This window comes from Prunus avium, chromosome 4 (assembly GCF_965620075.1).
Source record: "Prunus avium chromosome 4, drPruAviu1.hap1.1, whole genome shotgun sequence".
Lineage (NCBI taxonomy): Eukaryota > Viridiplantae > Streptophyta > Magnoliopsida > Rosales > Rosaceae > Prunus > Prunus avium.
The window spans coordinates 36,815,396-36,829,396 of NC_142287.1; the positions used below are offsets into that span (position 1 = coordinate 36,815,396).

At 37.2% G+C, this 14,001-nt stretch overlaps 2 protein-coding genes and 1 pseudogene across 3 annotated transcripts; all 3 read left to right on the forward strand.

Annotated features, from left to right (window-relative positions):
• The first annotated feature begins 722 nt into the window (after window positions 1–722).
• Window positions 723–1,995, forward strand: LOC148295339 (putative F-box/FBD/LRR-repeat protein At1g78760; annotated as a pseudogene).
• A 1,428-nt stretch (window positions 1,996–3,423) lies between these two features.
• GPT2 (glucose-6-phosphate/phosphate translocator 2) lies at window positions 3,424–6,720 on the forward strand. The gene is made up of 5 exons (XM_021965860.2): window positions 3,424–4,202; window positions 4,343–4,568; window positions 4,695–4,917; window positions 5,445–5,658; window positions 6,378–6,720. The coding sequence occupies exons 1-5, from the start codon at window positions 3,693–3,695 to the stop codon at window positions 6,387–6,389; spliced, it is 1,185 nt and encodes a 394-aa protein (XP_021821552.1). The 5' UTR covers window positions 3,424–3,692; the 3' UTR covers window positions 6,390–6,720.
• Window positions 6,721–8,911: 2,191 nt separating this feature from the next.
• On the forward strand, window positions 8,912–13,690 carry LOC110763105 (beta-glucosidase 45-like). Of its 2 annotated transcripts, XM_021965859.2 has the most exons (12): window positions 8,914–9,319; window positions 9,433–9,499; window positions 9,619–9,677; window positions 11,084–11,159; window positions 11,254–11,328; window positions 11,489–11,576; window positions 11,659–11,911; window positions 12,013–12,128; window positions 12,208–12,466; window positions 12,541–12,643; window positions 12,740–12,848; window positions 13,077–13,690. In XM_021965859.2, the coding sequence occupies exons 1-12, from the start codon at window positions 9,161–9,163 to the stop codon at window positions 13,270–13,272; spliced, it is 1,560 nt and encodes a 519-aa protein (XP_021821551.2). In that variant the 5' UTR covers window positions 8,914–9,160; the 3' UTR covers window positions 13,273–13,690. The 2 variants fall into 2 exon arrangements, with proteins under 2 accessions (XP_088108153.1, XP_021821551.2); XM_088252027.1 differs by lacking the exon at window positions 12,740–12,848 and having other exon boundaries at window positions 8,912–9,319; window positions 13,077–13,234.
• The last annotated feature ends 311 nt before the right edge of the window (window positions 13,691–14,001 follow it).

Here is a 14,001-nt window from a genome sequence, read left to right on the forward strand (position 1 = left end):
CTAATTTCATAAATTACCTAATAAATAGTAATTAATTATTTTAAATTATTTTGTGGACTTGGTAATCAATACTTTGCCGCCTTAATAATCGGTGATCATTTGATTTTTTGTTTTTTTACAATGGAATTTTACTTTGCATTTGTGAAGGTTTATCGAATTGAATCTGTTATTGTTGGTTTTTGGAACCCCAGGTTTTGATATTGCGCCGAATTGCTTCATTTTCGGACTGGATTTAGAGGTATTCTTCGTTTCCAATCTTTACCTTCTGTTTGGTTGCTGAGAAAGGTGTATAACAATTTGATATAGTTGGTGCTGAATTCAGGGATTCATGCCCATAGTTTATTTTTATGGATAGTCCTTTTGTTCATTCAGCTTTTGTTTATGGTTGAAGTGTGTCTACTTTTGTCTGTTCTAAAGGCTAAAATTGATCTGGAATGACTTAATTGGAAGCACGGGTTAAATTTTTTGAAAATGAATATTTTACTGTACTTAATAGAAGAGAACAGGAAGTAAATAGAAGTGTGGATAAATTCCAAAAGGAGGGGACTGGTTTTACTTGGAATTGTAATTGTCCATGTTTTGAGAAATAACTTTTGGACGGCGGTATTTCTGTAAATCATTGTTAAAGTGTAAATCATTGTTCGCACCTCACTGTTTTTTAAGAAGGTTTGAAGTTATTTCTGAACTGACAGATAATTTGGTATAATTGGGAAACTATCTGAACTCTGGATGCAAGCTCTTTAATTCTAAACCCCAAAAGGCAGAAATTGGATGGAGGAGAAGAGGTGGAAGGAAGCAGCAAGAGTTTAAGCAATTTGCCTGATGTGGTTATTCAAAAAATTATCTCCCTGCTTGAAACAAAAGACGCAATTATCAGAACAAGCATACTGTCTAAAAGATGGGAATACTTATGGACATCAATTCCCAATCTTAACTTTTATAAAGGGCTGTTTGCTGCAAGATCTCCCTTGGTGAATATTGTGGAAAGAGCACTTCTTCTTCGTGGTCCTGCTGATATAGAAACGTTCGATCTTACGTTTCCAGTGCTAGATGATGCATGTCGTGTTAATGCATGGATTGATGCCACTGTAAGGCGCAATGTTAAAAAGCTTTATCTCTACCTGCATAGCCTCAAAGAACCATTTTACTTGCCTCATTCCTTATTTACTTGTACAACACTGGTGGCCGCAGAACTAGATATTCCTTTCCTTTTCAAGGCTCCTTCTACTGTTCGTTTCCAGAGGTTCAGATGGTTGTCAGATTATGATATTTGGAGTTAGTCTGACATATTTTTATTACAGGGGCAAGCTCCTAAATGAATACTGCTTGTATGACTCGTCCTTACGTAATGAAGCTGAGATTCATCTTTCTTATAATTTTACTAAGAAATTGAGACCTACTGCTTACCGCTTGTATAAGCTCCTTAGAGGGCTCTCTAGTGTGAAGGAATTAGTTTTCTCTGATTCTAATGCCTTTGAGGTATGATTTCTTCTCTTCTATTGCATTAGCAGTCTGTGCCATGAGTAGCTTGCCTAAAATCACTCAGTCTTGAATATAGGCTTCATCCTGTTCTTAGGTGGTTCTAAGTAATGCACCAGAACTTGTTGCCCAGATGCCCTTGCTCAACGATCTGACCACTTTGGTACTGGAAGACTCAGTATGTATTGATAATAAAGGCACTGTTGACGATGCTCCAGTACTGTCCTTGTCTTGAAACTTTGGTATTCGTTGAGGTAACTTCATAAGAACTAGTAAGGTTTTCTCTTGTATGGTGTTTTTGTGTAATGTTGTTAAAACGGCTAAGTTTCGATGGTTTAGGGGATTGGCCTGTCCTCGGATCGTGTAGAAGAAGATGATCGTGTAGACTTTAGCTTCTTTTTAAACCTACTGACTTGCAATGACCTTCTGTGTTATTTGGTAAACTATTTGCAGAAACACTTGGCACGTGCACATTTTGGCAAAACAGTCAATAGCAAGTTAGCAACCAATGGTTAAGGGTTACTTTCTGGGCATCTGATTGCCTTTGCTTGCCCGACTAATTCATAACTAACTAATTTATAAACCTTTTATAATCCAAAGTACTAATCTTTTTTCTTGTGAATGTTAGATGCCATGGACCTTCTGCAAGCACCTGCACTAAAGTCACGTGCAACTGCATTAAAGTCACGTGCAGTAAAGCAGTGCACCATGTATGTATCCCACCAAACATAAAAACGACCTCAAAGCAAGAAGGTCCCCTACCACTTGTTTAAGCCACGACCAAAAACTCATACATGTACAAATTACAGCTTCGGTCTAGGGTCAAATAAAGACACCATTCCTTAATCCAAACAAAACCTCTGTTATTATCAGCCAGACAGACCCAACTAGGCCAACTTAGTAACATCTTTTATCAGCCGTCAATAAATACCTTTCAATTGAAACAAATTTCGATTGTCCAAAATTAAAATATGTTGCAAAAGAAACATTGGAAATCAGCATCATCACCATGTACTAAAAGAACAAGTTGGGATTTAAGATGCATACCTATCCACAACAAGGCCCCAGGTGTCTGTCTTTCTCAATCAGATTTTTTTCCTTCTTGTCAATCATTCAACTCAGAGTGTTTGTCGTTTACATATGCAGAGTTGGAACGTGGCATGAGTTTGCGGTCTAGAATTGGCGGCAGCTGGAGAAAAGGTGTGTTTAGGTGGCTTGAATGGAAGTTGGTGAATTAAAAAAACAGGGGCAGTTTTGTTTTTCCAAATAATGATGGCTGAGATTTTTGTGGGAAGCAAAGGAGGGAAAGATCAAAGTGAAGTATATTTCCTTGCCGACAACCCTGAATGAATGAGGACAAGGTTTTTATCAAGTTTAATGGAAGAAAAAAAAATGTGATGAAAAGGAATCTATGAAGTTTAATGGAAGAAAAAAAAATGTGATGAAAGAATAGTTGAAGAGCATATTCTAAATTTTAGTCAGAGCCTCAGTCTTTGGAGGAAATTTCTCAGAATTCTGTTTCAAATACAGAAAAAAGATTCCACTAATCAGAAGTAGACACTAACACAAACTTATTTCTGTTGGCTCCTAAAATCACGAAACTTTATGCCTTTATTCTAAATCTTAGTTTCTCGCTAACGGGCTCTAGTTAGCAGAGAAGGGCATTGATTGGCAGGCTAGTGGTCTTATGTTCGAATCCCCATGACACCGTGATCGTGTGTGTAAGAAATCTGTCTCCCCTAATTATCACTTATATTTAAAAAAAAATTAAAAAAAATCTTAGTTTCTTCATTTAATTAAAGGATTTGTTAGTAATTGAGAAAAAGATCTTACTTGTAGTTTGTCACCACCCAAACACTGGTGTGAAACAACCCAAAAACTCGCGTACTGAATGGTCAAAATTCCACTCACCTCCTCATTCCCCCAACTCATATATAAACCCCTCTTCCCCTGCCTCTCTCTTATACCCAGGGAAGACCGTTTCAAAGCTTTCCTTCATCACCCACATTTTCCCTCTCTTTCTCTTCGGTTTTCTCACCCTACCTTCTCTCCAAGCCCACCAACCCCTTTTCCTTCAAAAACTTATAAAACAATCGTTCATTAGTTTTATAATCCACCGAGCAATCTCGAGAAACTTTTTTTCTTTTTGAATCTGAACCTCAAACTCCATTAATAAAACTCTCCATTCTGGTTTGGTTCAACATAAACCCAACATGCAGATCTCTTCAGTAAAGCTCAGAACCTCGACTTTCACGTCCTCAGAGTTCTTGAACCAGAGGTGTTCGATAAAGGCTCAGTCTTTTTCCCTACCCAGTTTTCAGAATGCCCAACAGAGTGTGAACCACTCACTCTCTTCTTCATTCAAACCCCTTTACATTTCTTCCACCGAGAGTTTCGCATTGGTGAGCAAAACCCAGAAGCGAGTTACAGAGTGCAAGGCCTATGAGGCAGACAAGTCAAGACCTTTGAAGATCAACATTGAATTGCCGGACCAGCAGGCGGCCTCTCAGAGGTTCAAGATTGGTATATACTTTGCTACCTGGTGGGCTTTGAATGTGGTTTTCAATATCTACAACAAGAAGGTTTTGAATGTGTTTCCATATCCATGGCTCACCTCCACTCTCTCACTCGCAACTGGGTCGCTCATGATGCTCATTTCTTGGGCCACCAGGATCGCTGAGGCCCCAAAAACTGATTTAGATTTCTGGAAGACTCTGTTTCCGGTAAGCAAAATTATGGTGCCTTTTCAGATCCTTACAGTTTGCTCTGTTTCTTTTTATAGTTTTTCCTTTGCAGCCAAACATGGCACTTGGGTTTTGGAATTCTGATTACTTATTTACATTGGTTGGTTATGTGTGTGCAGGTTGCCGTGGCACATACAATTGGGCATGTAGCAGCGACTGTGAGTATGGCAAAGGTTGCGGTTTCGTTTACCCACATCATCAAGAGCAGTGAGCCTGCCTTCAGTGTATTGGTTTCAAGGTTCTTGTTAGGCGAATCCTTTCCTCTGTCGGTTTACCTCTCTCTCTTTCCAATTATTGGAGGATGTGCGCTTGCTGCTATAACCGAGCTCAATTTTAACATGATTGGTTAGAAAACTTGTTAAATTCCACATTTTGATTCTACAATCTTGAAGGGTGTTAGTGGTTATGGTTTTAGAGTTTTGGTGGGTGTTAATTGTTCCGAGTACTAAATTAAGCTGCTATGTGCATCAGGGTTCATGGGGGCTATGATATCGAACCTGGCATTCGTGTTCAGAAACATATTTTCGAAGAAAGGGATGAAGGGGAAGTCTGTCAGTGGTATGAACTACTATGCTTGTCTGTCTATGTTGTCTCTACTGATCCTGATACCATTTGCCATTGCCGTGGAGGGCCCCAAGGTGTGGGCCGCTGGATGGAACACAGCTCTTGCACAGATTGGTCCCAATTTTGTCTGGTAATTTTCAGTTACCTGCAACAGTCTGTAGAATTGCTGCCTTTTCTGTTCTATTGTTTGTCCACGGTATTGGACTTATAATTGCTGTGGTAGCTTCGATATGTTTGATCATTTTCAGCAATTAACTAAAGTGTTGAATGTAAAAGAGATATCTTGCATGGTTATAGACATAGAGGAGTATAATTCTAGACAATGAAGTTGGACTTCAGTTTCTCAAAATATTCTATCAGAAAAGCATATATTTTCTTATCTGTGGAAGATTTGAAAATAAGATGGTATCATCTGCACAAGTGGGTTTCAGAATTTCTTTCTTTAAGGTTTAGTGAGACAAATCTACCCAACCTGGCTAAGTGAATCAGGTGATTGTTTTTGTGCATTTAGTTGCTGCAGTAAATTGTATAGAAGGGCTAATCTGCTAATTTTGATCCTAAAGCCTTGAAAAGATTATTTAGTGCTTGTTTAAAGCATTCACTCCCTTCCTCCTAAACTGTTTTACTTATGAAATCTGTACATCTATATCTAAACAGGTGGGTGGCAGCCCAGAGTATCTTCTATCACTTGTATAATCAGGTTTCGTACATGTCATTAGATCAGATATCTCCCTTAACATTCAGCATTGGGAACACAATGAAGCGGATATCCGTCATCGTCTCCTCCATCATTATCTTCCACACACCTGTTCAACCCGTCAATGCACTAGGAGCAGCCATTGCCATCCTTGGCACCTTCCTCTACTCACAGGTATGTTCCTCACCTTCTTATATAAGTGTTTTTTTGGGAATTGCAGATAACATAATTAGTTTCACATTGGATTTAAGACCATGAAATATGGGAAATATTAAGATTGGGACACTTTATATTCCTCATCCATAGGCATTGAGTAGTTAAGTTGGAGATGATATCTGATCACATAAGCCCCTTATAATTGGTATCAAACTGCATAACAATTGCTCAACTGGAAGTCACCTCAATTGCCACCTCATGGATAATCAAAGTGCATAACCATGTAGCATCACTTCATAAGCTGCATAGTCTGGGACAAAGTTTGTGCATTGTTTTTATTCTGCATACTTCGTGCCACTTGTCCAAACGGTGACAAGCCACTTGTCTATATGGTGACAAAAGAAACACCAGAAGGTGGCCTTCTAATTCTTCAAGAGCCACTAAACAAAAAGGGGGCAATCTTTCCTTCTTCTATTTTTGGCCTTTTTCAAGGCATGGTTAGATCACAATGGCATGTGCAGACCACCCCAAGTTATACACAGACATACAAGTGAACAACAGTGACACTTTCATTTAATATGGATGATTAGAAAGTTTGATGTTTCATTTAAACCACCTAGTAGAATTACCATCTTCAAAGTTCTTATAGCGTGCTTGACTATCCTTTTGAAGGTTGGGACTTTCAATGTAGTTATGGCTCCATTTGGCTGACAATTTCCTATTAACTTTGGGTGCAGGGCAAGCATTGAGGAATATAAAGATGCCAAGTTGCTTGAAACATAGATGATGAAGAGAGACAAGAGATACTGAAGTGTTTTAACAATCAAACCATAGGGTATTTGAGTATGTTCAATTGAACTTCATTGTTTTTGGGTCATCAATATCACAGTCATGGACCCATGGACTTGGTTTAAAAAATCATGCTCTGTTTCGCGGGATATGGTTTAATTAGATAGTAGGTTTCCCTCTGTTTACCGGTTGAGAGAAATTGTATTGTAGATTTTGTAGTAAATAAGAACAATGTATGTTGAGGCCTTTGACCTTTCTGCGGCAGAATAATACTTGGAATTCCAATTTCAATTCTCAAGTCGACCCAATTTCTTTTGCTACAGTGAGACCCAAATTGATGAATGAACTTGGCCTGTTAAAACTGCCACAGTGGTCTGTGTCATATTGGACTTGTATATCAGGCCCAAGTCCTCACAGAATACATTGGCACAACAGCTTCAAAAAGTATGCGAAATGAAGGCAAGGTTCTTAGGGTGGGTGGGAACCTCTTCTTATTCCCACCGAGACAAAGATCAACTTTAAACTTCATTGAACGAACTTCAGACGAGTTAGAGCATTCATACATTCTTAGACAAATTTTACGTAGGAATTGAAAAAATACAACTCAAATCATGCTCGCTATCCACCTCCTAAAATAAGGAGATCTCTAGGAGCTCATAAATTTGAGGAGAGAGGAGATTCTTAGTGGCTCCCTATAATTTAATGATACTTTATTTAATGAGTATTTCAAACCTTTAATTAATGCTAACTATTTTTTATATTATTTTTTTAATGGAGATGAACCAATTAAAAAAAGTTATAGCATTTATGACTCCCTAAACTAAAGAGCATGATTGGAGTTTAAATTTTATAGAGAGCTCCTAAAATAACTTTTATATACTTTTAGCTAAAATTTAACTAAAAAATGGAGAGCATGATTGTGGATGCTCTTAAGCTAGTTAGTTAAGGCATGAGTCTGTTTACTTGCATTTAAGTTCAAATTTTCCCTCCCCACCAATTAGATTAATTTAAAATAGTTTAACATTAAACAAACAAAACACAAACAAAAAGAATATAGCACAAGTATTCTTAACCAAGGCCGGTTCTGAGATTTTGAGGGCCTTGTACGAAACTTAAACTGGAGCCCTCACATAATCTAATATAAAAATACTAATTAAATTTTTTTGCCATGACTTAATGTTATAAAATAATTATTTTTATAAGTAAAAAAAAAAGAGCAAGAGAAAGAAGAAGGCATGATTTTATTTATTTATTTTATTTATTTGGTTTGAGTGGAAGAAAGTACTTTTTTTTTTTTTGAGAAGAAAGCGTATGGGTGTGTGATATATACTATTAGTATAGTTGGTTCTTTTCCCTTTTTTTTTCTTTTCACGTGCTTATGTTTTTTTAAAAATATTTTAAATTTCATTATAATGTAAAAGAATAAAAATACAAATAAAATGACATCATTGAGACTCAAACTTGGGCCTTGTACCAAGAGATACACTAGAAATAAGCTCCACCAAATACACTTTTGTGTTAATATACTACACACTAGAGTATATATTCAGTTTTTATAATATTAATATATATTATAAAGTAAAAAAATTTCGCGCAGCCCTTGCTCTCAACTAGCCAAAAGTAGAGACAAAGAAAGATATTTTGATTCGAAAAGCAGCCCATCCACTGTTTTGTTACATAGAATTTAAGTGTCAATGTTGACCATGTCATAAGGCCATCAGGGCTATAAATTTAGCCCTCCAAAATATTAATTTTTTAAACAATAGTGTAGGGTTAAATTTTTCCATCTCCAGCCATGCAGAGCTGTATTTTAGAGTCCTCCATATTTTATTATTTTGAGAAAAACTATGGTACAACACTCATACATTTCACAACTATGTATTGTTTAATTTAATTAAACTACTATTTAGAGACAATATTCCATATATGATACGTATACATTGATAACATTTAAAAAGGCTATTTAAAATATATATATATATATATATCCTAATGGCTAGCTGACATCATTAATGACTTCAACGCGCCCTTAATATTGGCTGTTGGATTGGATATGCATTTGCATGAGATGTTTCGTGCTCTTGCCCACACTTAATAATTTCTCTTCTTGAAAAGCATATGCATGGGACCCACAAAAAAACTTGGCCTAGGCCAAAGCTAGGTTACAATTGGCCTGGTTGGAGGGATAAAGGCTAAATGTCGTCCTTCAAATTTGGCCAATTTTTTTTTCAGCCCATAACCGGAGATGGATTTTGCATTATCTTAGGACTATATTTTGCTATGGCCTAATGATTTTGAGAGTAAAACAGTTTCCTAGATATTTATCCATTTCGAGTCATATAATTGGTTTGGTGGCCAAACATTGGAGAATGGTGATCCATCAAATGATGTGGAAATCTCTTTGATGTGACTTTGTGGTACTGTACATGTTTCAAATTTCCTGCTTATAATAGGAGATGCATCCTTTTTCTAAACTTTTAAGGTTTTTGTCAATGTGATTATGATTTTGAGTTTTTTCTCGCTCGCTAATGTCAAATCCCTTCCTCTGGTCTTCATTTCAATTCCTTGCTTTCCAAAGAATGTTTGCTGATGCTTCTGATTACTGCTAGCAAATCGACCAATTATTAAATAGGCTTCTTTCTATGTGAACTTCATAAGTTCCAGTTTGATCACCAAAAACAAAAAAACTATACTAATTCATTCATACTTCATCGTCCTTTTAAGCATTGTTATGGAGAATTTGTCAGCACTTCATGCTGTCCTTGTGGTTGAGATGTGCTTTTCAATTCTCATTGTGTCTTGTAATCACATATCTTTGAAAGGAAGCTCAGCTTCATCATCCCCTTTCCCAAGCAACTTCCTCCTTGGAACTGCATCCTCTTCTTACCAGGTATCTTGCCTTCTCTTCTTATATATATACACGCGGGCAAGCGAGCACGCGCACACACAGAATCAGTTTGTTTTAGTTCTATATTGTCATTTCTTCTTCATTCTTTTTCTCAGTTTGAGGGAGCTTTTCTGACTGATGGTAAAGGCCTCAACAACTGGGATGTTTTTACTCATAAGCCTGGTTAGATTAATGCTTGTGTTTTACTCATTTGAATTTGATGCTTTACTTTCCCTCACTCCCAAGCCCCCATTGTCTTTCAAATCCAATGGTAGAGTTATTTTGGCTTGTCACACTCACAGGTCATATCTCAGATGGAACTAATGGAGATATTGCTGTTGATCAGTACCATCTTTATCTGGTTAGCTAGGCTCTTGAATAAACCTTACTTGCAATCTACTTCTCAATGATGATGACAACATTGCATGTCCATTAATCCCTTTTTACTTTTTTCCTTTCTTTTTACAGTTGTCATTAATAAGAAGAATTGATTTATGGTGTGTTTACTAGTCAGGAACTTAATTCAACCTATGAAAGATTTTTGTGTTTACTTCACATCAAGGAACTAAAAAGTAAGTGAGGCTCATACAAAATTAGGAATTGAATTCTTGATTTTGGAGGAATTCAATTCTTAGGTGGGAGGTGATATTCTAATTCTTGGAGTACTAACACATTAGGAATCCATCTTTTTTACCTATTATATCCTAACACAATTTTAAAAATTCCAAACTTTCCATCTACTTTAACCCAACAACGAAGACATTTTAGTAATTAGAACCACTCCTACCCCAATTACACATTATTTAGTAAACAACTTCAATAGGAATCCGGAATCTAACTCCCCTCAATTAATATGGTTTAGTAAACAACTTCAATGGGAGTCCGGAATCTAATTCTCCTCAATCCAACTCCCCCTCAATTCAATTCCTCCGATTAGTAAACATGCCAAAATCCTTCTTACTATTTTGTTAAACATGGAATTAAGTGTGGGGCTGGAATTCTTTAATATCCTTCTTTAACCCAGCTCAAGCAGAAGGCTTTATCTGAGTTGGATTTGCAACCCAGATTCTTTAAACAATTGCAGTTTTCATTCTTTTACATACAGAAACAGGATCTATCATGTGGTATTTTCCTTTTTTCTTCACTAGGCAACTAAGGGTTTACCATGGAGCTGGTCCCATAAAGAGATGCCAAATTTCCTTGTCTATATACATGAATGGTATTAAAATGTGGGAATGACTAAAGGGTGGTGCTAGAGGCACCAACTTTGGGCACCAACTCTCTAATAGAGGTGGAGCCCGCCAATACAACGGGTCCCACGCTCTATTAGAGAGTTGGTGCCCAAAGTTGGTGCCTCTAGCATTTACCATGACTAAATACTAGTGGTTAATATGTTAAATCCTTCCAAATTCTGGATATAGACAGCTGATTAAGAGCCTGGACCACCCCTCAGAATCTTAGGATGGAACAATAAATTTTGCTCAGACCAAAAAAAGAAAAACTAATGAGATTATAAACCCCACCCCAGTTGTCAATGTCCTCCATTTATTTTTGGGGATTTCTGGTGGATAGTTTATCAACTGATTTGAGCTAGTAAGATCATTACCGTTTGAAATGTACATGTCCAAGTCAGAATTAGAGCGGGTGTGGACATTGAAACTTTTCATCGCTCTAGATAAAACAATAATGTGTGTTGACTTTAATTGCTAATCTGGATTAGATTTGCTGATAATCCTGTCCTGCTTTGCCGTTCCTATGAAAAAACAGGAAGATTTAGATCTCATGAGTTACATTGGAGTCAATTCTTACCGGTTTTCTATATCATGGGCAAGAGTTCTACCCAGTAAGTATTTTCATTCCTTCAGAAAGTGTCCACTTTGATTAATAGGATCCAATGTTCTCATATCTAAGTCACTTGTATTGTAACTTTGAACCAGAAGGAAGATTTGGAAAAGTGAATAGAGCCGGCATTGACTACTATAACAAGTTCATCGACGCTCTTCTGAGCAGAGGTCTTCTTTGTTACCATTGTTGATGTGATCATCCAATTCATTTTTGCTGTAAACTTGGTCAAAAATCATCACAGTTTGATTGATCACATAACTTCTAGTTCTTGAACAAATATGACAAATATTTAAGTACTTCCTCAACAATATCCATGTCCTGTTCTAGGAATCCAGCCATTCGTGACATTGTCTCATTACGACATTCCTCAGGAACTTGAAGACAGATATGGAGCTTGGCTAAGCCCCAAACTGCAGTATGTAGCAAGATTCCCCATCTGTCTTAACAATTTACTAATAAGCAAGAACTATGGGATGCAATTTAATTTAATTTTGCAGGGAGGATTTCAAATATTATGCAAATACATGTTTCAAATTCTTTGGAGACAGAGTTAAGTACTGGGTGACTTTCAATGAGCCCAATGTTGTAGTTATTCGTGGCTATAGGTCAGGGACTTACCCACCATCTCGTTGCTCTAGCCCATTTGGGAATTGTACTAGTGGGAATTCAGAGAAGGAACCTTTCCTTGCAGCTCATAACATCATTCTATCCCATGCAGCTGCTGTGAATATATACCGAACCCAATACCAGGTTTTCAATAATGTCCTGTCTTCATCAAATTTGTAGGTTTAAGATTGATTCGTGAGTAGAATTGATTCGGCTTTGTTCTAATGCATGTCTTATACACTCAGAAAAATCAAGGAGGTAGCGTTGGAATGATCATGAATACTGAATGGTATGAACCCATCAGCAACTCCTTAGAAGACAAGTTAGCAGCTGAGAGGGCTCAATCTTTCTATGTGAACTGGTAAGAAGTTTCTCATATTTCTCTGGCTATACATCCATACTGAAGGATGGTCACACAACAGCGAAAATGTTCAATGCAGGTTCTTAGACCCAATTGTACATGGGAAATATCCTGCAGAAATGCAGGAGATTCTAGGAGCTGATTTGCCTATATTTTCAGAATCTGATGTGGAGATGCTGAGGAAGAACAGATTAGATTTCATTGGCATCAACCACTATACCAGCTTTTACATAAAAGACTGTATCTTTTCTGAATGTGAACCAGGACCAGGAGCTTCAAGGACGGAGGGTTTCGCTTTGCGAACTGCAGAAAAAGATGGAGTCTTCCTTGGAGAACCAGTATGTAATATCTCATCTTGTCATCACCACAACACTTAATTTCTGCAATTTACCCAAACATTTTGTTGATGTAGACTTCGGTTGACTGGCTGTATGTCTACCCTCAAGGAATGGAGAAGATTGTAACGTACGTAAAAGACAGATACAATAATACACCAATCTTCATCACAGAAAATGGTAAGGTGCAAACTCAGATCTTTGATTAAAAAGTGACCTCCAAACCCCAATTATTGGATCCAGAAAATTCTTATATAATTAGAGTGGGTCTTGTAGGGTTTGGTAAGACTGATAATTCGAATTCCACCAATGAAGAATTACTCAATGATGTCAAGAGAGTGAAGTACATGAGGTCCTACTTACATGCACTAGCAGAAGCAATGAGGTATGCCAAGGCATATGGGACCTCTTGCATTTAGTTCTTGAACTTTAAGTTACACTCAGCTATCATTGTCACCAAACGAGTGCACGCAACGTTCCTCTCTTAATAATCAATCATGTCATCGCTGCACACACTTATTGGATACAATAATTTTATGGTAATAACATTGTGGTGTTTTGCACACAGTTCAAATGTGGTGGAAACTAATTGAATTTTTGATAATATGGTCAGGAAAGGAGCAGATGTAAGAGGGTACTTCGTGTGGTCGTTGCTTGACAATTTCGAGTGGACCAGTGGATACACTGTTCGGTTTGGACTTCACCATGTTGATTATGCCACTCTCAAAAGAACTCGAAGACTCTCAGCGGATTGGTACAAACAATTTATTTCTAATCATACGGTGGAAATTTTAAGTGCCACAGCATGATCAAGAAAATCAATGTAGAGAGCACTCAACAGCAGCTATAGAGTAGTGCGTGCACTGCCTTACACCAGAGTTCGATCCTCCTCCTCGTACGTTAGAGCGGTTTATAATATTGTCTGTCAAAAAATAAAGCCATCTTCCCAGTCATATAGTGTATATCTTCCCAAAGAACCTAAAAATCCCGGTTTTCTGAAACATAGAATGATCTAGAGAGACAATACTATACTGAAGTGTTTAACAATCAAAACACAGGGTATCTGATCATTAAAAACAATCATGGACTTGGTTAAAAAAATCATGCTCTGTTCTGCGGGATATGGTTTAATTAGACAATTGTATTGTAGGTTTCCTTCTGTTCACCGGTTGGAAAAATTGTATTGTACATTTTGTAGTAAATAAGAACAATGTTTGAATTGATGTATGAACTGGCCCTGTTGAATTGAGTATAGCCGAGCGGTTATACGTTTAAAATATTCTATTTACGGCGTATAGCCGTTCGGCTGTACTGTTAAAATATACTATTTATCGCGTATAGCCGACCGGCTATACGTTTAAAATATTCTATGTATAGAGTATAGCCGCGCGGCTAGACGCTTAAAATATTCCACGCAGCTGCACTTTTAAAATATTCTATTTGTGGAGGAGAGCCGCTCGGCCATACTGTTAAAATATACTATTTATGGAGTAGAGCCGATCGGCTATACGTTTAAAATATTCTATTAATGGAGTACA

What these genes read in the sequence shown, in the direction of transcription:
- GPT2 (XM_021965860.2), top strand. Translation starts at nt 3,693, where the DNA reads ATGCAGATCTCTTCAGTAAAGCTCAGAACCTCGACTTTCACGTCCTCA. An exon ending in TCTGGAAGACTCTGTTTCCG is followed by an intron (nt 4,203 to 4,342) that starts GTAAGCAAAATT and finishes ATGTGTGTGCAG; the next exon opens with GTTGCCGTGGCACATACAAT. An exon ending in ATTGGTCCCAATTTTGTCTG is followed by an intron (nt 4,918 to 5,444) that starts GTAATTTTCAGT and finishes ATATCTAAACAG; the next exon opens with GTGGGTGGCAGCCCAGAGTA.
- LOC110763105 (XM_021965859.2), top strand. Translation starts at nt 9,161, where the DNA reads ATGGAGAATTTGTCAGCACTTCATGCTGTCCTTGTGGTTGAGATGTGC. An exon ending in CTGCATCCTCTTCTTACCAG is followed by an intron (nt 9,320 to 9,432) that starts GTATCTTGCCTT and finishes TCTTTTTCTCAG; the next exon opens with TTTGAGGGAGCTTTTCTGAC. An exon ending in GCACTAGCAGAAGCAATGAG is followed by an intron (nt 12,849 to 13,076) that starts GTATGCCAAGGC and finishes TAATATGGTCAG; the next exon opens with GAAAGGAGCAGATGTAAGAG.